Source organism: Struthio camelus, chromosome 15, assembly GCF_040807025.1.
Source record: "Struthio camelus isolate bStrCam1 chromosome 15, bStrCam1.hap1, whole genome shotgun sequence".
In the NCBI taxonomy this organism is placed as follows: domain Eukaryota; kingdom Metazoa; phylum Chordata; class Aves; order Struthioniformes; family Struthionidae; genus Struthio; species Struthio camelus.
In genome coordinates this window covers 2,270,450-2,294,760 of record NC_090956.1, presented here as the reverse complement: position 1 = coordinate 2,294,760, position 24,311 = coordinate 2,270,450, and the positions used below count along the sequence as shown (strand labels likewise).

At 58.1% G+C, this 24,311-nt stretch overlaps 1 protein-coding gene across 1 annotated transcript in view; it reads right to left on the bottom strand.

Moving 5' to 3' along the window:
- Window positions 1-17,190: 17,190 nt before the first annotated feature.
- The window catches only part of HS3ST6 (heparan sulfate-glucosamine 3-sulfotransferase 6), a 55,353-nt gene continuing 48,232 nt past the window's right edge, over window positions 17,191-24,311 (bottom strand). Inside the window, exon 2 of the mRNA XM_068908369.1 lies at window positions 17,191-17,960. Within this exon, the coding sequence (XP_068764470.1) occupies window positions 17,342-17,960 (619 nt within the window). The 3' untranslated portion in view covers window positions 17,191-17,341. The remainder of the gene's footprint in view (window positions 17,961-24,311) is intronic.

Sequence of the window (24,311 nt, the reverse complement as noted above, 5' to 3'; positions counted from 1 at the left end):
AAAAGCTGCCTATATTTCACAAATGAATTAGAATTTATGCTTTAAGACATTATTTGTATTGATTTGAACACAGCGCTCCTGGGTTTTTCAGGCCGTGCAGAAGGCCAGAGCGGGCCATTTTGTCCGTGTATGTTGCGTACAAAATTATTAAAAAAAAAAAAAAAGTCAATACTCTCCACTTCAGTACCATAAAATATTTTACTCCTGATCAGTGATTTTATGACCTCAAGGTCATAGGTATTGAAGTTTTTTTGCGTAGCCTGACAAATTCTCTGTGTTGACTCTGTATTACAGAATCTTTCACTTCTTCAATTAAACAGCTGAAAATGGATACCACCTGTGCTCTCATATTTATTGGGTCACTAAAGTCCCCGATAATTATACTGTGCTGATGACAAATGGCATGCCAGAGAGCTGACAGCCCGGGGATTTTTTTAGGTCACCTTTTATACAGTATCTCCGTGGCTCTAACTTTGTTCCCTAGGTTGGAAGTCTCCAGTAAATAGAACAAGCATGGGGCCATTTCTCTGTTTAATTCTGTTGTGTTAATTCTATCAAGCTAATGAACAAGCAGAAGATAATTAACGTGCTAATGGGTTTCCAATCAAATGGGAAGGAGGGCTTGCACGCTAGCTGGAGAACAGTCGTAGAGGCACGGGTAGCCACCGTAAAAAAGGAAACTCCCCAAAACGAGATCTGCATGGTCTCCACCACTGCAGAGAGTGATGAAAGCAGATCAAAACCCGGGGGCCTGCAGGTCTCGGCTTTGTCTAACATCTCAGCGAGGTTTTGGTGGGATGCGAACGCTGTTACAAATCGAGCTTTGCTGGACTGAGCTAAGATCCTGTACTCCTGGCCAGCACAGGCCAGCGCAGGCTTCCTTCAGGTTTTGTCCCGGTTTAGCTCCTTTCCTCCCGCAGGCATCAGGGGCAGGTGAAACCCGACGCGGCCGGCGATTTTCCGGCCAGGGCTACGGGCTTTGTGCAGTTTCAAAGCCATTAGAACAAGGGTGCTGTTGTGCCCCATCCCGGCGCGACTGCAGCCTGAATAGACGCTTAATGATGGGGTGGTTTTGCCTTGTGGTTTACTTCCCACTCCCGGCTCCCATTTTCAGCATGTCTACATTTCGAAAAAAAGCCACGTTTTACTTTCCCATGATAGCTCCTGCTAGGGAGATGTTATCGGGCACGTCTCGATGGGAGGAATGGCAGGAAAGGATCACATCGCATGGAGGTGCGCCGATCCGGCCAGAGGCACAAAGGCAGCAGATGTGAGAACGGAGTCGTTTTGCTGGGAGATGTGATGAGACGCTGAATTCCAAACTTGCAGATATTGAGAGGAGAATTTGTTCGACTTAACCTGTCCCTCAACGATGCTGGTGAATTCCTACAGCACCTGGCACCACAGGGGACAGTCAACAACAGGGACCCCATAGGCAACTATAAAGAAATAACATCCTTACTGGTGCTTCTAGTAAACAATGACCCTAACCTGAATGTGTCCAGCTAATTTACAATATCAGCAGCTTCTCCAAGTTAGAGGTTATGAATACAAACACTGAAGAGAGCCTGCAAAAACAAGGGTTACTCCAAAAACAATAAGCTTTTCTCATCAGTTGACCTCAAAGTGGTTCGTAAAAGAAATTGGCATTTTTATGTCCATTTGACAGCTAGGAAAACGGAGGCAAGAGAAAGACCAGAAGCAGCTTCCCAAAGGCCAGGTAGCACACGAGCAACAAGGAGCCCCAGGCCCCTCCAGCCTGCTCCCTTCTCCAGCACCAGCACCAGCACTAGCCCCTCTGGGAGGGCGATAGTATAAAATCACTATTTTCCTGTTCTAGTATTTGGTCCCTAGAAAGGTCTGAGTGATTTTAACTCTCGCGCACTTCAGCAGCACTTAGCACTCTGCTGGATTCAATCTGTGATTAGCAGAGACTTCCCATCCACAGCTGCAAATTGAATGGTCCCTGCTAATTAGGCCTTCATGAATGGATTTATTTAAATTACACTCATCAGTATGGTCAAGGAGTGCAAATAGCATTTCGTAATTCACTTAGCAATTTGTTATGTAATGATTAGTATTGTTTGCATGCAGGGGAAGCTAGTCTGAATTCAACAATAGTAAGGACATTGAAGACAGTCTTATCTTCAAAAGGATCTTCAAAGCCAGAGCACATCAGAATGTTTGCTCTGTAAGTTTTATGCTGCCCACAGCTTTTACTGGGTGGACTCATTTAATATTTATACATTCTTAGGACCAAAAGAATCTGTAAAATGGGAAGGCCAGACCTGTAATTTTATGTAATTGGCCTGACTGAATGCATTAAAAGCAGCAAGTTATTAAAGGTATTCACTGTTCAGTGGCTTTGGCTGATACCTGAACTGGATGGGAATTGGGAGTGCTGATGGAGTAATGATGGACATTTTTAGCAGAAGTGAGGCAGGTGCTGATGCAGCGAACAGGTGCTCAGTACATTAACGGATATTTAATCTAAACCTTCTCCCAGTCACCGCAGGGAGCCGTTGTCCATCTCCCGCTTTGCCCTGTGTCTCCCCTCCCGGACCACTGCACTGGGGTCGTCCCAGTGCTGTTTCAGTGGGATTTCCTTGCTCTGAGCAGTGCCACAACCTCCTGCAGCTCAGGAAGATGCAGCAACATGGGAATTAATTTAAAGTGAACATGAACATGGACTGTGGCTGATTTCAGCCTAAGTGCTAATTAGCCTGTGCTAATTCTGGCTGCTTTGGTGCCATTTCTGCAATGGTCTGTGCTGGGGAAGTTAGTGTCCTCGTTCTCTATGGCCAGGCCTCGATGCCCGTTCATCAGCAAGTTCAGTTCAGAACTATTTCAAGAGTAACTAATCCCTTCTGCAACATTAGCACAACAGCGGAGCAGAAATATCATGTAACGCAGGCAAGCAGGCACACAGCAAGGAGGAAAACAAACCACCAGTGCCAACCCATACACTGCAATATGCTCACATCAAGTGCCTGTTGCAGAGTTTAACAAAAATGCAAACAGCATAACTGAAATCTAAGATAGTGGTTAACATTAAGTAGTCTATATATTTTTAGCAAACTGTTTGCAAATAAACACGACCCAGAATTAATCCTTCTCAGTGTCTTTACTATTGCAACAAGTCAAAATAAGATATCTGAACAGAAATTCACTGTTTGAAAATGCTGACACACACCTTCACTTTACCTGTCTCTTCATTCACAGACCGATACCCTACCTTGCTTTTCTGAAGACGAGGCGTTGGCTGCCTGCGATTTTGCAGACGTCAGCCTGCCGTTTAGCTTGTGTGAATCTGCAGCCATGAGTAGTGCTTCTTTTTGGAGCCTCCAAGCCATGCTGTAGCCTTCAGGCTTTAGAGACTGAATTCTGCCCCATGTAATTCCAAAATAATTTCAGTGAGGTCAGTGAAATTACTTGGATTTTCATCACTTTCCCTAAGACCAGAATTTCCACTTCTCTCTATGAGCAAATGAATGATGAATATTTTCCAATAAAACATCATGAATTAGAAAATACAACAATTAAAAATAGTTTTAACGACAGCTCCCTAACACTGGGGAAGAATGCCTTGGAGGAAAAAAAAGATTTAGAATTAGTTGGCTGCCATTCAAGCATTTTCAGCTATTCAAATCAATGAAACCAAAACCAAATAAATTATATCTGCATTTCAGTTTGAGAAACATGATACTCAACAATACCAATTAGAACATATTGGAAAAGTGTCTTTCAGCAACAAAAGTGGGGGAAAACACTCCCAGCCTTGTGCTGATCTGTTGCTTCAGGTTCCAACCAAGTCTAAAACTCAGTCTCTTTTCATGATGCACCAGCAGTTCATGAGGAAGAAAACTTAGGATATGATTCTCAAAGACAGATGTAAGGGAAAACTGGAATCTTCGAGTCAATAAGATTTTTTGCTCACCACAAAATTCAGTGAACAGAACATCAGTGAAATCCAAATGATCCGTCCAAGCTAAACTTTCCAGCATAAATATATCTCTGATCTGCTGGCTGAGCCCTTGGCCAGTGGCAAGCCTCCCACTGCCGCTGGGAGCCAGGACCGCATCCAGCCCCTTCCTATAGGTAATCGCGTGTCACCATTTCCACGGTATGCCTGGCTGCCCTTCAGGCAGCTATTTAGAAAATTCCTTCAGACTGGTACTGACATTTTACAATGTCAGTAACAAAAAAAAACAAACAACTCCCCCCAAAGTCTGTTCAGAACGCAACAGAGAGGAGACCTGGTCAAAACAGGACTTTCCTGAGAAATCGTCCCTTACGGAAATGAACACTAGAGGTCAATCTAACAACTTGTCCCTGAAATATATACCCCTGGAATAAAGCAGTACAGACTTTTTCTGTAGACCGTACACCTCTCTAACTACATCCAGATTCATTGACTTGGCAACACACTTCATAGCTAACAAGAGTTTGTTCTATTCCCTTAAATTTGTTCTCGTCTTGCTATACATTACTACTTCCTTTTCTAGAGTTTGCCTGTATGATCGCTGTCCCGATTCACGTGGCTTGCTATGTACTTAACTCCCCGTTTATGAAATGAAGGGGGAAATTGGCACTTGCGTGTGTAAATACTAGAGGCCAAATGTGTCCCTGATGTAACTCCGCTGCAGCCGGTTGAGTTAGATTAAAGATGAGTGCAGAAACAAAGGAGCAGCCATCGCTGCGCAGATGAAAGCCCGTCCAGCTTGGCATCCGGTGTCTGGTGGATAATTCCAAGGTTTCAGAGCAGAGAGCCAGGCTGGGATGCGAGCGATGGGTTTATAACTTTCAGCATGCAGTTCTGATTCCCTTCAAAAGCATCTCCCATCTAACGGAAATGTGGATGACTTCATTACCTGCGTCTAACGCTTTGTTCAGCTCATCTGCCACGCTCGGAGTCTGGAGGACCTCGTGGCTATAAACTCCCGCTGACTACTTATGCATAATACAGACTAAAATATTTTTTTTCTTTAAATCTTTAAATGCCTGGCCTTCACTTCAGTGAATTCCCTCCTCCCTCTTCCCTGCTCTTCTCCACTGGGAAATAACGTACGGGACCACTGGCCCGTTTCAGCCTCCCCACTGCACCCTTCTTCAGCAAATCTCCATCTCCCCCTCTCATAAGGCTCCTTTCTCTACCAAACTAAAGGATCCGATTCCAATATGCACCATATGCAATCTGACTTTTTGGTCCACTTCGAGGCAGGTGGCGGGGGCAGTTCACGCTGGGCAATGCTGACGCACAGCAGCTCTGTCCATGAACGCCAGGGCATCAGCAAACTGCCGCTGTTGTTTGAAGCAATTATCTGGTGGCTCTGGATTAGCAGCCACGTCGTTCCCGAGGTCTGCAAGACTGGCAGTGATGCGAAGAGACGGGGACGGCAAGCGCAGGCTTCGCCGGCACGGGGGCTGCCTCCCCTGGCAAAGTGGCACGAAAAGCAAGTCGGATGAAAGCACAGATCCAGCAAAGTGTGTTTAAGCACAAATCTTCTCCCGGGCAGTCACCAGGACCACTCATGTGCTTCCCGCTAAGCACATATGTGAGTGCTTTGCTGAACCGAGGCCAAAATGCAGTTCGTCTTTGTGACCGGGGGCCAGATCCTGTAGCACTGAGCAACGCCGATGAGTAACACTTATTCACGCAAGTGGTCTCTGCAGAGGAGGGCTGCCAAGTCCTGGCCCTGTATGATTTTTTCTCTTTAGCAACCAGCCAGAGCACAGCTCCATATGGCAGCGCTGACTCCTCACTCAGCAGCTTGCCTTCTGCCAGCTCCTCGTGGAAACGGCCCAGTGAGGCAGAAACGTTCCAAGCTCAACCTTCATGTTAAAATTACCTTTAAAAACCTGCCAAATAAATTCCTTAAAATCCTTCCAGGGAGTTTCTTCCTGCCATTGCTGCCTGGAGGGCCCGGCGTTGCGGTGGCGGAGCTTGGTGCGGTGGGCCCCTGCCGGCAGCGTCCTCCCGGGCCGAAGGGGCCCGGGGATGGGAGCCGGGCTCCGGCGGGGATTGCCTCCTGTTTGCACTCCCTGGTCACGAAGAAGCTCTCGGTAGCGACTGAAGCAACTCCGATGGTCGGGACACTCATAACAGTCCTCTCCCAGGTGGATGCACGAATGTGCCCTGGAGGCTGAGCCCATGCTATGCTTTTTCACTCCAAGGTGCTACTTTGAGTCTCTCTCCTCCACCCTGCCAGCAAATTCCTATGAATGTAGGTGCTTGGACAATAACTCAGGCCTCAGCCGGGCTGGAGAGTCACTGGGACATGCTTTCCTCCAGGAAGGGTTAATGCAGACGGTGGCAGCCCTGCAGCATCCCCAGACCCCGGTGCCTACGGGCTGCGACCTGCATGAGCCGCTCACCCACAGCGGCAAGGCGGAAGCAGAAAACAGCGCTCAGTCCCTCAGAAAAGGAGGTGCTGCCTTTCACCCGAGCCCTTCACAAGGGGAAGGTGCCCCCCCCCACATGTCCAGATGGTGTCAGTCCTTAGCACCCAGCTCCTCGGTGGCCTGGCAAGTCCCAAGGCCGGTCCCCGGCTGGGGGCTGCACCCGGGGGCGAAAACATCGCTGCCCCGTGCTTAGCGCTGTCAGTAGCTCCCTGGCAGGAAGCGGAGTGAAAAACCTTCCCGCGCTGCAGAGCCGCCCCGGGCCGCGGCAGGGAGCGGCTGCAGCGCCCGCGGGCACATCTCGGCCCCCTGTGCAGCTGGAGCCGGTGGCAGGGACGCGTCCCTCCGACGGCCCTTTCCGGTTAATGCACGCGCAGGAGAGGCTTCCCAGGGGTATGAGACCGGCACGTTGTCCCACCACGCAGCCGGTCGTGCGTTAAACCCTTGTTCCAAGAGAGTTAAAATTGAGCGGAGCTGAACGGGAAAACTCCCTCCTCATAGACCCTAACTTGAACTTGCCCCCATAAACTTCTCACCTGTGTAGCTCCTTTTTCTATAAAACCTGCGAGGGAAGAAGCAAGCCTTCGCGTCGCTGGTGCTGCCCTTTCCTGGCACCCTCCCAGGCTCACGTGGGGCGATGCCAGCCCGCGCCAGCCCCCAGCGACAGCAAAGCCACACCGCCATGCCCACCTCCCCGGGAGGGGGGCACACGCGTGCAAAAGCAGGGGCACGAAAAGCAGGTGCTGTTCATGCACATCTGCCTGGGAGCCGCTGCAGCCCAAGGGCCTGCGCGCCCAGAGGGCTCCCGCTGCAGCCGGCAGCCCGCCCATCGCAGCACGCTCCCCCGCCGCGGCAGAGACCCTCCGCCAGGCCCCGCTTCTGCTGCGCCAGCCAGACGGACCCTCGCCCGAGGCAGCCGGCATCGCAGGGAACCTCACCCGAGGTGCCCGGTCTTGCAGGCACCCTCGTCTGAGGCACCCCGTCTTAGAGGCACCCTCGTCCGAAGCATCCGGCATTGCAGGGACCCTCACCCAAGGCATCTGGCATTGCAGGACCCTCACCCGAAGTGCCTGGTCCTGCAGGGACCCTCATTCGAGGCATGCAGCATTACAGCGACCCTCACCCGAGGCATCTGGCATTGCAGTGACCCTCACCCGAGGTGCCTGGTCCTGCAGGGACCCTCATTCGAGGCATCTGGCATTGCAGTGACCCTCACCCGAGGTGCCCGGGCCTGCGGGGACCCTTGCCCGAAGTAGTGGGCATTGCAGGGACCCTTGCCTGAGGTGCCTGGTCCCACAGGGACCCTCGCCCAAGGTGCCCAGCACTGCGGGGACGCCCGGCAGAGAGCAGCAGCAGCCGCACGTGCCGGCGCCTGCACGCATCCCGTGCTCTGTCCATCCTCCATCATCCCCATCTTCCACGGGGGCCGGTGCACGTAATTACCAGCTACGAGCCTTGCAGGGGCTGACATTTTGCAAAGGGCTCCAAAGAGGCAGAAAAGCGTGCTGATGCAACGTGCCTGCCGGGAACGATTGGCAGCAGTCGATGGGAGCCGGGCTTCGGCGCACGGCTGTCCGACGGGCTCGTCGCAACCCGCGGCTGCTGCCCGGCCGCTCTCCTCTTGGGGTCGGCGCCTGCAGCGGAGCCAGCAATGCCGGGGTGATGCTAGGGGGGCAAAGACCACCGTGACGCCTGACGCAGCCTGGGCTTAACCCAGCCGGGGTCAGGCCCAGCAGCAGCGAACCCAGGTTACGGCTAGGGAGCCTTTGCATCCCCGCACCCTTGGCCTTTCCGAAGCATGCTGCTGTTACTGCCAGATCAATATGTGCCTTCCTAGTAAATAATTGTGTCAGTGGGATTTTAACGGCACGCAGCTCTCGTGGTGTCAAGACTCTTTTTGTCAGCGGAGCAAAAAGTCATTCGCCCCCCCCCCCCCCCAGCTTCCCCCAGCGAGCCTTCCCGAACGCATAAAATGGGCTCCAGACCCACCTCCTGCGAGGAAATGGGAACCAGCCGCGGAGGATCACCCAGCAAGAAGCCTCTGTTCAGAGATCTGACGCCTCTTCAAAGCCGGGGAGCAAATGCGCTTCTCCCTCCGCTGATTTACGGCCAACTTCTGCGGCCCCGATGCAAGGGAAACGGTTAAACGCTAGCAGAGGGCCGGGGGAATCGAGCGCTCGCTGCCCGCGCTTGGGGGTTGCACTCAATAACCGGCCTGTTTATCATACTGCATTTTCACACAATTAGATCTATCTTACATTTTAAAGGAAAACAAACAGCCTAGCGACTGCAGCACATGCTGCCGCCTTATCTGCCCTCTAACAAAATAAACGCTGGTGCACCGCAGCCGGCGGAGAGCGGGAGGGAAGGGGCGACGCGCTGGAGCCGCGGGACGGTTCCCGCGCCGCGCTGCCGGGAGCCGGGACGGAGGCCCCGGCCCAGTCGCACCCAGCGGCCGGGGCTGCGCTGGCCTCGGCGACTCGTCCCCGTGTGCAGCCTTTCACCCGGCCTTCAAGGCAGCTCGGGGAGAGCAGGCGGCCTTCCCTTTCCGGTGGGAAAGAGCCGAAATTGCCCGGGTTAGAGGCAGGACAGAAGCAGGGTGCTGGCTCCAGGTTCCTGCTCCCTCCCGGACCCGGCTGGGCAGCGACCTGCCGTCCGGGGGGAAAAAGCAGCAGAATGGCTCAAATATGAGGACCATGGCCGCGGAGCATGTCTCGAAGCCGCTGTTTCCTTCCTTCCCCTCCGTGTTAAACTCTGGGTGTAAATTGTTCTAAGTTATATCTGTTTGCTTTTAATTTCTGCTGATGCCCCAGTATTATTTACGCTCTTGAAATACAGTCGCAGGCACATGTGCAGCGTTGCGTTCGTGAAATACAGCCAGCTGCCTATAGTATTTATTGATCAGAGCAGTAAATAACCCCAGCAAGCGCCATTCATTTGGGTGAGCAGGGGACAGAGCCGAAGGCTGCCCGTGCGCCCGGCGCCCATTGAAGCACGTCCGCAGGCAGGGCTGCGAGGGAAGGGGTTTGCCAGCGGCTCGCTCCCGAAACGCGCCGGGGGACATCCCAGGGGACGCGGGGCGGCCCCGCGCGGCCACCCGCGCCCCGGGACACGCCAGCCGGCAGGCACTGGGGAAATAAAAGCCCTCCGCAAGGAACTTTTCCGTTGGTTTGACCACACCGGGGGCGAAGAGGAAGGCGGGACGTGGCCGCCTCGGGTAGACGTTGTTGCTCCATTAGCATATTTAATGTCTGTGGAATTTATTCACTGCCTGTGAATTCTTGCATTTTTTTTTTTTTCTCCAGCGTGAAAATCAACAGGGGAATCTGCATAATGCTGTGTAGGCAGAACTGTGTCTCTCGGCTGTCCCGAATATTTCGCTGGAAGCCCTCCCTGCCCTGCAGCAAGCAACGGGAACAGGGAGAGCCAAGCGCTGCGCAGGAGAGCTTTAACGTCGGCATACTGCGACTCGTGCCGCTTAGCTCGAAGGTGAAGAGACGCCAGCCTCCGGGACAGGAGCTCCGCAAGCGAAGCAGCGGTGGCACCCGACCTGCAGCCCGACCCGGCCTCGGTCGCGCAGCTGCGCTGGCCCGGACGAGCTTGATTTGGGCCAGCGAGGAGCCACGCTCGTAGGCTCAAATTCACGCCCAGCTCTTGCTGGAGCCGTCTGTCCGGCCGGCGGAGCTCGTCCCGCGCCTGCCCGCTGTCCCCCTTTGCCTTCCCAAGGTCCCCCCAAACGCCCTCGCCCGCCCTACAGCCACGGAGAGAGACGGCGGCGGGCGCACGCGCTGCCTCCCCTGCCCCAGCCGGGGCACCTGCCCCCTCCCCATCCGCGAGCCCCGGGCACCCGCAACACCCCCCCGCTGCAAAACCCCCCCGGGTTTATGCCCAGGGCTGAAGGCGCAGGCCCCCGTCACCGCTGCTGGCGGTGCCCTTGCACCCCCTGAGCCCGGGACGAGCCGCTTCGCCTCGGCCTGCCGTCGGCGTGAGAGCTCCTTGCCGAGCTCGGGCTTAGATCTAGCAACAGACGTTTGCGCTTTGGCTGACAGCTCCCGCAAACAAGCGCTTTAATCCCGACTTGCTTTTGTGCGCCAAGAGCCAAAATTGTCTTGTTCAATGCAGGAAGCAACCAGCGCTCGGAGCGAAGAAGGTTTCAATGGCTGCTTGTGCGCGGGGTTATTCCAGGCTTGCCTCTCTTCCCCTCCGGAGAAGGATTACGAAACGTGGAAATTATTGCAAAGCCTCTCCGGGCTTGCAGTCTATCCCACTGCTCATAGGCGCTCGCCGTGGGCAGCGCTTCGGGCCGCGGTTACGTCTCCCGCGGCCGGCCCCGCGTCAACGCTCGCTGCCGCTCAGCCCCCGAAGCGGCTTTGCAGCCCAGCCTGCCCCCGAAAAGCATCCCGCCTGCAGGGCGGCACGGAGACGGGAAACGCAGGTTTTGTTGCCTCTTCTCCCACCCGCTGAGCGGGAGCCCTCGCACTGTGCCCGGGAGCTGCCGGCTCCGCCGCCTCCTCGCCCCGCTCGGGAGCCCCTCTCTCCCACCCCTTTTTTCCAGCCCTCTGTAGCATTTGCAGTATTAAAGTTTCATTTTTAGCTTTTATTGTGATTTTTCCAAAGATAAAAGCGCGCAGTGGAAGCGAAGGGAGCCCCGGCACTGACCATGTCATCCGAGTTGACAGACGGGAGAGTTTCAAGCTGGGAAAGCTGTTGTGAGCGGGGCCGGGGCCGGCTCGGGAGGAGGAGGAGGACGGTGGCATTCAGCGGCGCCGTCACTCAGCCCCGGCTTTGATCACAGCACCATTGAGAGCTGCTTTTGCCAGAAAGCGGGGAATTTCGTTGCTCTGAGCAAAGCGCCCTCGGCGGAGCGGGGGGGTTGGATCGCTTCCCCTCCGCAGACGCGGCTGGTGAGCAGAAACCTTGGGAATGGGGACGAGGGGAGGACGCCAGATTGGGGATGACTGTCGGTTTTCACCGGTTCTTGGAGCAAGGGCTAGGGCTGCAAGGGAAACGCATAACACTGATTTTTTTTTTTCTAAACACAGACAACTCCACGCGATAGCGCTCATCCTCGCCCAGCCAAGGAGCGAACCGGCGGCTCTGCTAAAGCCAGCTCCTGCGTTACCTGTAGCGCTGGCGGTGACGCATGGGGCGCTTCCCTCCCGTGCACTACGCTAATAAATGCGAGCCCGGGGGTACATGCAAATCCCAGCGGAAAGGGTCCCCCTCTAAATGCTTTCCTCCCACCACGCAGGAGCAAATTCGGAGCAGAAACCTCTGCGGGCGGACAGGGCTGCGCTCCGAGGCAGCTGCCGCCGGCGGGGGGGCGTGCTGCAGGGGACGGCTGGGGACCGTCGCCGGAAGGGAACCGCTCCAGGAGAGCATTGCTCCTAAACCGCTCCAATATGGCAAAGCGATGTCAACCAGCTGGGAACGGGCTTTAAAGACCCTTAATTAAAGGCTGCTGGTTGCACAAGCCCCTTTCCCATCCCCACCAGAAGCCTTTCCCAGGTTCCCTGCCGCTCTCCCGCTGCCCTCCAGCCCTCGCACTTTCCTCCCGCTGGCAGCAGCGTCCTGGGGGCTCCTCGCCAGCTGGGAGCCCGCGCGGGCGGGAGTTTGCTCTTGCAGCAAAGGGAACGGGTGACAAATTCTCTCCCCGCTGGCTCTGAAGCCCGGTGGGAGGCAGCGGCGGCCGCGGGCAGCCTGCCCGGCCCCAGCAGCCGGCTCGCGGGGTCCCGGCTTCCTCCCCGCGCGGGGCTGGAGCACGCCTTGCTGGCCACCATCACCTGCGGGCAACCGGGCTTCAATGAGCCCCTCCAGCACCTCGCGGGGGTCTCACGTTGTCACCTGCGGGGTTATTCGGTCCCAAACGCTACAGAAACCCCCCTCCTTTCCCTGCCGCCCGGGCTCTCCGGACCCCCCGGCCGCAGGCAGCGAGGGGTCCCGGGTCTCGCTGGGGCCGAGGGACCAGAAAGGCATCCTCGCCAGAAAGGCATCCATTTATTTTTTTCAATTGATATAAATTGGGAAATTCTGCTAGGCGAGGCATTGCTGTTTCCAATCAGAGAAAAAAGCCCGATGCTCGTGCATTAACCGAGGGGAAGCGCTCAGCCCACGCGACGGCTCTGCGGCAACGGGCCGGCTTTGGCCGAAATTCGTGACGGGCAACCCGAGGACGAGCGCTTAGGGCCGCGCTTTCCCTCCGCTCCGCTTTGCTCGCCTTGCTCCCCGGTGCTGGCGCTGCCTGACGGCGTTCAGGCCCCCGCGTGCAGCCCAGATCGCGGGTTACGTGGCTTGGAGGCCAGCGAGGGGCACGGGGCTGCCCTTAGGGCCACCTCTCCCCGGGTGCGGGCATGTCCCCGTCGATTGTGGAAGATGGCCTGAGTTTACTCCATGCATGGAGATTATGTCGGGATTTAAACCAGAGCATCAGCCAGCGGAGCCGGCAGGCCCGGCCGTTGCTCACGGTGCCCGGGAGGCTCCGCGCGAGGCGGGATGCTCCGAGGAGAGACCGTGCCGCCGTCGTGCCATGCCCGGCGCCGGGGAGGCCGCGTCCGGCTGCGCCGCGGGCCCACGGGTGCCCTGGCAGCGTCCTCCCGCTCGCGGCTGAGGCCGCCTCCGGGCTGCAGCTCGTTTCACGGGAAGGCGCAACCGAGGCACGGCCGCCCCACCGTGCGTTTGCAGCCCTCTGCCGCTCCGCTGCACTTTCACTAGTGCTTAAGCACCAGTAGCCTCCAAACCCCCATCACACCCCCCCCAAAAACACCGGAAATTGAGATGCACGAGCACCCGCAGCTGGTGCCCGAGCGCCGCTGCACCCAGCGGCATCGCCCCAGCCCCGGGGGGCTGCGCCACGCTGCCTCGCCACCCCCGTGGCACCTCCTTCCTGCAAGCAGCCCCAAACCTGCTCGCTCCCTCGGAGAAACACGACACCGAGCAAGGAGCGGCGGCGGGAGCCGGGGCGCCCCGGGGCGCCGGCTGGGCAGGTGAGGGAGAGAGGGCTGGCCGGGGCTCACCTGCATTTCGGGGGCTGCACCGAGCGTGGCAGCACCTCAGCACCCCGAGCAGCTCCGATGGGAGCACCCGAGGGTGCAGCATTGGCCCCGGGCTCCACCCGGCAGGGCTGCCACCGGGGCCCCTCCAGCTCGGCCCTCGCAACCGGCGGGCACCCAAACCCGCCGCAGCCCTCTGCACCACCGCGCAGCTGGGCCGCATCCTGCGCCCTCCCCGGCTTTATAGCCCGCAGGTGCCCCGGCGGCGTCAGCCCCAGCTGCGGGGCTCCGAGGAAACGCCGCGGGCAGCAAACGCCAGCGGCCGCGGGTGGGCGAGCGGGGCGGGCGCCGGAGGCGGGGGGGAACGGACCGGACGCGGGTGCCCGGGAGAGGAGCCGTCTCCCCTCCCCGCGCCACCCCAGCGATGCTCCGCGGCACGCAGGCGGCAGGGCAGCGCTTTCCCCAGGGGTTGCTGGCCCGGCCGTCTCCGCACGGAGGGGCTGCGTGTCGCGCGCCCCGTCCCCGCTAATCTTCCTTAAATTTGCTTTCTCACTTAAGCCCGCGTGGCAGCCGTGACCGAGGCCGTGTCCCCTCTCGCTAGGCACGAGGGACGCGTTAGGTTAGCGCGCGAGGGGGTCCCCGTCCTGCCGGGGACGGGACCCGCTGGCCGCCGGGAGCGGAGCCGCGCCGCCCTGGCAAAGGCTTCTGCGCCAGCCGCCCGAGGCGGACTTGTGAATCTTGGTTTTTAGCAGCGGGCGTCAAATGCCGCTGATGGCTAAAAGGCACCAGCGAGGGAAACCAGCCCTCGAGAGCAAGAGCCCTAACCCCAAAGCCCGCCACGGGGCACGGCGCCCGCGTCGCTGCTCGGGGCGACGGCCGGGCGGTTTCGTCCCACCTACCGTCCCCCTTCCGCTCCGGAGCTGCTTTTATTGTCTTGAGCTCATGAAGTGCAGACTTCACCTGGGCAGACCCACAAGTGGCTCCTCTCGGAGGCAATGAATACAAATACTTGACCTCGTGAGCCGTGGGGCAGCAATTAGTTTAAGCAGGGCGTTTGTGTAACACTTCAAAAGTCTTAATCCGCGCGGTCAGCCCTGGCACGGTATTTGCCAGAACCTATTGAGTAGTCTTAATGAGTCTGCAAAGCAAGCTTTCAATACATTTTGGGTCGCTTCAGATGCTTTAAATGGCATAGTCTATATGGTATTGTGCGGCTTGAGAAAGGCCTGGGCTTTAAAAAAGTATGGCTCCCTTTCACAAGGCAGACAGAAACCATCTTTAGACCGGGACCCTTAACGTTTTGCATATCAATATGGCCTGGGCTGAATGCAGCCACTCAGCTGAGAAATAGGATCACTATCAGCGTTTCCAGGCTTTCACAGGCACTTGGGAAACTTTAAAGCCCTTCGCGGAGAATAATTTGGTCGAATGTCGTGGCTGGAAACAAAACCTAAACAAGCAGAGCGCAGTCCATCATGTGGAGCGGCCAGCCAGGCTGACAAGGGGCTCCAGCGGCTCCGACATCCAACCCGCAGCGGGGCGGCGGACGGGGCACTTCCAGCCCCGGGGCTCCTCGTCCGGGCGGGATCCCCGCCGGCGCCCAGCACCCTCCGCCGCGGCCGGGGCTGCGGCTGCTCCGCGAGCGGGCGAGAGCAGCCCGCGGCGGGGAGCGGGGCCCTCGGCCGGGGCGCCGGGACAGGACGGGACACCGGCCAGCTTGGGGGACCCTCTCCTCCTCCTCCTCCTCCTCCTCGTCGTCGCTCGGCCCCACGGCTGCGCCGAGCCCCGCGCTGGGCTGCCCGCAGGGTCCCGCTCCAGTGGAGGCGTCACTGCGGTCATGCCCGCCGGCTGCACAAGCGGAAACCCGTGCAGCTTTCAGCGCTGGTCACTGTTCTTCTCCAGTGTCCTGGTGTCTCCATCAGGCAGCAGCCTTGAAAGCCCCCAGCTCCTGCCCGCACCCGGGGGTCTCCGCGGAGGCTCAGGCTCGCGCGCGGGCACCGCCGCCGGGATGCGCGCCCCGCTCGCTGCCTCCCAAAACGACTTCCTTCGCCCCGGCAGGGAGGAACGGGCCGCGAGCCGGCGCCGGGCAGGACGGTCGGCGCTCGGTACGGAGGCGGCACCGGGCAGTAACTCTGGGGAGCCAGAGCGTATTTGCAAACAACGCAGGGCCTGAGGGCCCTTGAAAACACATAATTAGCTCATTAAAGGGACAAATACAAGTCACTAATAAGATATCGAAGGTTAATTAAATGTTTTCTCCATCTTTAATTAAGGAAAAGTAGTTAATTCAGTTTAAACTAATTTCTGCAGCCTCCCATGCTGGCCCTTTATGGCTGCAGGTTTGAAAATCTACTGAGATTATTGAACTAAAAGGTCGGAGTTTGGGGGTTGTTTGCTGTGCCTTCCCGGGTAAATTCGGGGGAAGCGGGGATTTTCATCCTCAGGGCTAGAAACGTCCCCCTTTAGCCGCCGGGTTACTGCACGAGCGTGGGCAGGCGTGCGAGGTGCAGCTCCCTCCGCCTAACCCCAGCCCTGGCATTTATTCACAACGACTGCTGTTAATTGTTTTTCTTAACGGGGAAATTCTTTCCGATTATTTTCAGTCTGTAAAAACACACCGTGCTTGGGGCGCGCGTCCGGCCGGACTCGCAGCGCGGCGGCAGCCCGTCCATGCCCATGCGCAGGATGGAAAGTCGACTCAATTAAAAAAAGAAAAGATCAGCCGACGAGGCTGAGAACAAGCTGCAAAACGAGCAGAGAGCACGGGAGCGAGACGCCGCTCCGAAAACAAGCCGGGCTCGCGTGCCCACGCGCTCGATGAGCACCGGCGTCTGGCCGGAGTCGGGCTCCGGGTGCTGCAGGGCCAGCGATGCTCAGGCACCCGCTCGGTGCGTGACGTGATGCTGCTGGACACCAGAAAGCCTCGGGGTGGGATCCGGGCTGGACGGGGCTGTGGTCCTGCCGTCGCTGCGACCAGCCCAACGCCCCGGCTTATCTTTTCTTTTTCCCCTTGGCACACGGGTTGCATTAGCGGAGGAGGGCTGCACCCTGGGGTGCTGCAGGCTTGGCAGAACCGATGCAACTGCCTCGCCACGTCTGAGCACACCAAGAAATGGCTTCGGTGCCAAGTTTAGCCTTTTGGCTTTGAAAACACTCTCATAAACCCTCCTAACCACAGTACGAAACCTGGTGAGACGTAGTCCCTGGGCACAGGGAAGACGGAGCTCCCCACAGCCACCTGCGCGGCCCTTTTGGCAAGTTTGCTCTTTACATACGAAAGGCAGAAAAGAAACGGAGAGGGAACGCAGAGACCGGCCCGACACGGCCAACAACAAGGGCAAAAACAAAGAGCAGTCTGCAATGAATGTCACAAATATATATATATATATATATATATAAAATTAACAATCTGGGCTCGACAGCGGTCACTGACTCCCCTGAAAGCAGCCCAGGGGCCCACATGCTCTTGCGTAAATATAAGTCACTTTTTTTTCCCCTCCTTTGCTGGAAGGGGCCAAAACTTCAGCTGGCAGAAGCCACCCAAACCCCAGGGGAGCGGATCTGCGGCGCCGACCCGTCGCTGGTTTTCGCAGCCGGACCGGGCCCCCCGAGGGGTCGGCCCCGCGCGCGGGAGCCCGGCAGCGCGGCGAGGCACGACCGAGAGGCCCGCTCCTTTCCAAAGCTTTTATTGTGAATCTCGGAGCCGTCGTCACCACGCAGCCACACACCCACCCGCCCCAAACGCTCACGGTTAATATAGATTAGCGAGGTTTATATGGAAGAATATTTACTCTGGTTGGGGAATTGGGGGCAGAGGGGACATCTGGGTTTTTATTTCTTAAATATTTCTCTCTACTCCGTAAGGGTCCGTTTCTCGCCCGAAGAGCTCCGATATAAATTAGAACGAAGGGAGGAGTTTGTCCGAAGGGCGGCCCTGGGCGGCCCGGACCGCCTCAGTCCCACCCAAAGTCCTGCCCTGTCATCTGGTAAAACTTCATGTTGAAGGGTCTGTAGAACTCCTGCAGGCGCTGGACCACCTGCAAGTCGATTTTCGGGTGAGGCCGTCCTTTGGATTTCCCCAGGCAACGGGGCCTGCTGCTGCCTTCCGGCTTCTTCAGGCAGGGGAAACCCTTGGTCTCGTTGAAATAGAAATGTTTGTCCGTCACCACCCTCTTGAGACCCAGAAAGTCTTGGACTCGGCCCATCTCCCCGGCCGGGTCGCTCACGAGTCTCTCCCCGCTGACGAAGAGGAATTTGGACAGGGGGAAGTATTGCAGCCAGTTGTCCAGGTGCTTGGCGTAGATCCCGATCCTCACCGCGCTCCAGGTCGTGTCGATCAGTCCCGTGCTGATGTTTTTGAAGGCCAGGGCCTGGAAGCTGGGGATGGTGGGGTTTTTGGAGAGTGTCTGCGTGTAGTCCGAGATGGCCCTGGTGACGGGGTTCCTCACCACCACGATCAGCTTCGTGTCCCGGGACATGTTGTAAATCCGCCTGGGCGCCTCCTTGGTCACAAAGTAGCTGGGGGTCTTCTCCATGGTGATCTGCCCCTCCAACGTTCGTGGCATCAGGCTCCTGGGGACATAAAAGGACAGCGGTCAGGGCTCGGGGCTGGCTGCTCCGACAAGCTGCGGTGACTGGCGCCAAGGAGGGACTCAGTCCCTGACACCAAGCCAGAAATGCCCAGCTGCTCCCCGACAGCCTCATCACCTTCCCTCCCCGCCGCACCGACGCTGCCGCCTGGGGACGCCGCCTTGTCAAACCCCATCCGTCACCTCCTCTGCTTCAAAACCCTCCCTCAAAGCCAGCCTCTGCCCAGCTCGCGCCTCTCCCCCAGGCCAGGGCTGTGGCCGCTACCTCTGAGTTTCAGCTCACCCTTTTGTAGCCTCTCCCCACCCTCCGTGGCCCCAGGCCAGGGTCTGTCCCAAGGCAAGGACTCCCCTCGCCACGCCGCCCGGTTTGCAGCAGGACCCTGGCTGGGGCTTGACGCTTCTTTAATGCTGGTGAAGTGGATGGAAACAGGCTGGCCTCCTGCAAAGCATCCGTGCATTTTAATCACAAGACCTGGCCTTCCTGAGCAGGGACAAGAAGGAACGTGGTCTCACGCCCTGTCACTTCCCAAGCGAAGCGTGGGGCTACGGCCTTGTCTCACTAACGCTGCGGGACACCTGGATTCGTCTGCAAGCGGCTCGCGGGCAGCCTCGTGGCCGGGCGACGAGGGTGAACCGTGCGAGGCTGTAACTGGGCTGATGCCAGGGGAGGTCAGGGGAGACGGTGCTTTCTCCTACTTGTATTCACTGCCTACTTTGGGGCTTCCTGGAGACAAAGCAAGTAACAGCAGCAATGCTCAGGTAGCCACTGCCCCCCGACAGCTGCCTGGGGCTCAAGACCTGCGCCGACTCAAGCTGCTTGACTACCTGCATTGCCAAAGTCGTCCCCACTGTCATGGCAAATTGCCACCAAGGCTGGCACCCTCAGGAGGGACACCAGGGAGCGCAGAGCCTGTCCCTGAGTGCAGAGCAGCACTGGCCCCCCCGGCGAGGGCCAGGCTCGGGGACACCAAATGCCCTCGAAGCCTCCAAAACCCAAAAGCGCCCATTGTGTTCTCCACCAAAGTAAAGTAAAACCCCAGTAACCCTGCTGGATTTTCACCACGCTCCCGACTCAACGGTCCCAGCCGTTCAGGTTTAAAGCACTCCACAAATCCTGCAAACGCAAGGTGACGGTGGGGTCCTAGACTTCCATCAGCCTCATCTCACGCGACGGTCGGAAATCGAAGCTGCAGTTACTTTTTTGACGAAGGCCATCAGCCGGGCACCAGGGTAGACGTGCACAACAGCCGGCTGCTTCTCACACGACCGCGCACGAGCCGTTCTACGCTACGGATTTCCAGGCGGGACTGGCTCCCATAGGGGTAAGCGCACCCAACTGCGCTGACGCCCAGCTTTCAGGCTGTCCTCCTGCCTCCCACGCTGCCCGCTCGGGGATGCAGCAGGGGAGCCACCCTCTTCCTCCGCCGTCAGGCTCAGGCCGGTGCCGCGCAGGAGCAGACCGAGAACTGGCCTCTCCAGCCTGCAAGTAACGCGCAAACTCAGCCCGTCTGCCGAAACCCCCGCGCGGGCTGGCAGCGGCCTCCAGCGCCCGGCCACGCCGGCGGGACGGCGGGCGCCCACAGCCGCTGGAGGCTGCGCGAGGAGAGCAAAGGGAGCAGGCTGCGTTTCAGCGCAGCCGGCTCTGTCCTGGCTCGACGGGCGAGATGCGGTCGAGTTCGACGCCTTCGCCGCCCGGGCTGATGGGCTCCGCGCTGCCGCGTCCTCGGGGCTGCAAGGAGGGAAGGGACGGGCCCGTCGCCGCGGGGGCCTCGCGGTGCCGCGGCACGGGGGACCCTCCTGGCGGCCCCGGGAGAGGCCAGGCTGACCCTGTGCATGCCGAACCGGCCGCCAGGGCCCCCGTAACGGCCCGTCGGAGCCTCGCGGCCCTGGCACGCGCTCAGGTAACCTTTTGCTCCGGTTCGGCACGCCTCTCCCAGCAGGTCTCTTTCTATCCCGGACCTTCTGGCCTTTAAACATTCGGAAATCGCAGCATTTTCCGCGCACGGCCATTCGGCAGGGCTGCCGCGGCGCGCCCCACGGCCTCTCGCTGCCCCCTCGCGCTGCCTTTACAGCCCAGCAAGCGCAAGGGAAACGAATGAAACCGCTGATAAACGAATCGAAGTGGCGATGGCAAAAACGAGGCTTAACTGGGAGCCAAGCAAAGCCCTCGGGAGAAGGAGGCGCCTGAAGCGGGCAGCGCTCCCACCCTGACAATACGACTAATCAGCGCCCTAACAGCTTCCTTGATCCTCTGGCTCCAACCATCCCACGGACGGGAAGGGGAACGGCGCGGAGCGGGGCAGCAGGTGGAGGAGAGGCGCGATCGGGAGGCGAGCGCGCGTCCCCGCTCGGCCGAGCGAGCCGCAGCCCGAGCACGGCCCAGAGCGGTTCAGCGGCGGCTCGGACGGGGTTACATCCGACGCGGGGATCTGTTAAGTGACCCGGACGGACAGCTGCTCCGGCCTCCAGAACTGCCCTTGAGGGCGCCAGTCCCTTCCTGGAGCCGGTCCCAGCCACGCGAAGGCGAGTGGAGGGGTCCCTGGGCGCTGCCACTGCAAGAGGCAGCGCTTGGAAGGCAAAGCCCTCCTGCCGGCGGTCCCGAAGCCCAGCAGCGCGGGGAGGCGCCTGCTCCGCTCTGCTCTTCTCCTCCCAGGAGCGTTTAGAGCATCTGTAAGTCGCTCGGAAACGTTATCGATACCTGACCATCAGGCAGGATTAGGGACGAAGTGAGAGAAGCAAAGCCGTTACAAGAGCCAACGCAGGAGGAGGCTGCGGGCCCCTTGCAGGGCAGAGATGTTGGACCGGACAGGCCGTTTCCTGCAGAGCCTTGACGTCTCGCTTGAGCTCGGAGGAACCCTGGTGTCGAGGCTCCCAGGGAGCCCGCGCTGCTGCCGCGACCGCCGGCGTGCCAGGAGGGGCGGCAGGGCCCCACAGAGCAGAAGAGCCCCTTCCGCCTCCTCCGCTGTCTTCTCCAGACGCAGCGGAGGTTTCTCACACCGCTTGCTGGAGGCCAAGCCGAGCCGCACGCCCTGCCCCATAGGCGCGCTCCCTCCCTTTTTTAAACTAATTACTTACTAAAGTCCCCTTTGATGGGCTCCTAGCCCAGAGCTTTGTACTTTCCCGTTCTGAGCGATGCCCAAGCCCATAAAATCAACTGGCTAATGCCTCTGGAGGCCGGCAGGGACGGTGCCCCCGCCACGCGGGCGCGAGGACCGGGGAGGACCGGGGAGGACCGGGGGGCCCTTCCTGCCGAGCCGCGACTCGGTGCCCGGAGCGGCACCAGCAGCGCTTTCCGCTTTGGGACGTGGCCGCGACGTCAACGGCCGCTTCTCCCAAGCCGGAGAAGGGGAAGAGCAGGAGTTTGCTTCCTGGGCTGCGTGGCTGGCCGCAGGCTCCTCCAGGCTCAGACTGGCCGAGCGTTGGAGAGCCAGCTCGTTTCCCTCAACGGCCAGTGGGAGGGACGGACAGAGGACGACGGACGGACGAGCCACCTCGGCCAAGCCCCCGCGGGAGCAGCGACGCTGGCAGGGCTCGGCCTTGCCGGGGGAGAAGGGCGCCCCGCGGCGCTCCCCCCGCAGCACAGGTTGCGCCGCCTGCGAGCCGGGGCTCAACCCAGCAGCATCTGCTCCTTATGTAATGGGAAAAGGCTTGAGGTTTTGGGTTTTTTTTTTTTTCCCCCTGGACACAGGAAGGAACACTTTATTAAAAGCATTTGCGAGTAACGCTGGGCCCCGCACAACTCCTTCCCCCGAAGGGGAGGCAAAAGCCGCTTGTGCCTTTTTTTTTTTTTTTCCTCCTTTTCCCACGGTGCCAGCATTTACAGAGTCACTTACTCATCCGCAGCAAGGGAGCAGCCAGCCCGTCCCCTGCGCCCGGCACCGGCGGCGCCCGCGCAGGCTGGGCGGCAGGGCGCCCGCGGGGTGCACGCGTCCTGGCGCAGACGTCGGGTGCTTCCCTGACCTTTTCAGTGCCTTCTCCTCCCAAATAACCCCGCGCTTGTGCTTGCCGAGGCAGGAGCAGCCCAGAGGGGCTGGCTTGGAGGAGTCGGTCGAGCGCTGCGGTCTAGCAAGGCTTTCCCTAGGCAGCTTATTGCTTTCTCCCACCCTTGCAACTTCAGATGCATCTTAGACCTAAGCCGTAGGGGCCCCTTTTCAGCCGTGCAGGAGCTCGGAGGGGAGTTAGAGGGCACAGGCGCCTCCAGCCCCGCGTACAGCCAGGGAAGGGCTCTGGGGGACGTGAGCCGGGGCTGCTCCCAGGCGTCCCGGGCGGCTCCCGGACGCAGACTCGGACAAGGAGGTCAAACCGTCCGCAGAGCGGACCAAAAGCAACCGCACGCCTGTAAGATGCTACTAGCGCCCCGCGAACCCGCCGCTAGGCTCTCCCCGCCGCCCAAGGCAAGCCAGCAGCGTGTGCTTAACGCTAATCACATTCAGAAATCTGCCATAAGGTTTGCCAAGCTGTTTTACGCAGCTTCTCTGTGCCGACTTGCTGAAGAATTTATGCCGGTCTCCAGTGCTTTCCTGGGATGCCATTGATATTTCTGAACAGGAAAACAATTCTTTCCATGTGCTGCTCACCAGCATAAAAACATCACTCAGCAAACATGAGCTTAAGAGCTAAATCAGTCACTCTCCTCAATGGGCAATAAAATGTTTATTATCAAATGGGAAACGTTTGGGATGACGTCATCCGAGATAGTGAAGGGTCCGTGTTAAACCGAAACACTACTTTTCTCAAGCTCTGCTCCACAAACTGGCATTGATTTCACCTGAGCTCAGGAATTCATGGTTCTGCTCAGCTTTCATAAAACATAATGGTTCGGATTTATTTTAGTTGCCATAGCTGTGTTCCCTAAGATATAAACTTGAGAGGAAATCCATAGGATTTGGTAGCAAGCAGAGGCAGTATGTAATATCTCTGCAATAGCAGTGCTTTCTTTAAAGCTGGCTACACTAGCATTGGCATTTGGAACAGTAAAAATGTTATCCTAGACATTTCTTACGGCAGGTGAAGTGCAAATTAAAAGACAGGGAGACCCACAGTCACTAATCAAGCCAGGATACACCAGCAGGTACCCCAGGTGCATGTGGGTGGACTGCTGGGTTTTGAGAAAAACTCACCAGTCCATTTGGAAATCACCAGACTTTCTGGGCCAACAAGTACTCGTCCATCTGTGCTGTCCGTGGCTATTTGCAGAAAGGAATACAGCCCTAAGCACGGCGCTCACACCACGTTTTAGGGCCTGACCCGAGAGAGCCCCCTCCGGGATTGCTCCGTTTCCCTGGAGCCCTCGGTGCCCAAAGATGTGAGCGACCACAACAAGCAGAACGAGTCTGCACACCCCAAGCAAAGATTTTTGCTAAGACGCTTTATAAAAGCCATTCTACCCCCTTCCTCTTCTGGGAGGGGGGCAAAGCCAGCCAGAGCCCCGCGGCGACGCGGCAGCTTCAGGGGTGCCATCGCGGCCGGCCGCCCCGGGACCCCGCGGGGACCCGAGGCCAGCGGCGCCCCGCGCTGCCCTCAGCACCCGTTCGGCTGACCCAGGGTTTCTCAACGCGCTGCAGCGGCACCGGCTTTAATTAAAGCCAACCCTGCCATCTTAAACTTAATTAAAACAGAATTTTAACAAAAGGCCGCGTTAGGGCAGGGATTCCCAAGGCTGTTTGCGCAGGTACCGCCAGCGCGGGAACGGCGGCTCCTGCCTGCGCGGAGCAGGGCCGTGCCGCCAGGGCAGGGCTGGCAGGAGGCTTCGCCCATCAGCCCGGCGTCCGACCTGCCCGCGCCGGCGGTCCGGGCCACGTGCTGCGGTGGCCACTCGTCTGCCGGAGCCTGTAGCGACACCGCTGCAAGCCAGTGCTTGCATCGACCCTCGAACAGGCTTCAACGCCACGTCGACCAGCTTTGCTTCCGATGGAAACGAAAGGTGGCCGCTGTGGGATTGATTTAGCTGCCTCGGTTTAAAACCCCTCGACCCCACGTTCGGTTAATCCAGAGTAACCGCCTGCTCAGGGCAGGTCGAAGGTGGAAAAATTCAGTCCTGACGTCATCCGGGGACCGTATCAGAAACGGCAACCTCCAAAAAGTTAATTGTGCGACACATCGTCTTCCTCAGCAGCTCAGTCACACAAATTCCCAGCTACTCGCAAGGTAATTACACTATTTCACATTTTCATTAACTCCCTAATACTTTTCCCTAAATTACGCCAGTTAATTATTGATAAACCCTGTCTCTCTCCAGATCTGGCTTAAACTGGCAAATAAAAGACCAGGTTTCCATTATGCTCCACTTCAGCAAAAGCACTGGAAACTTTAATTAAATTTACAGTTAATTCTT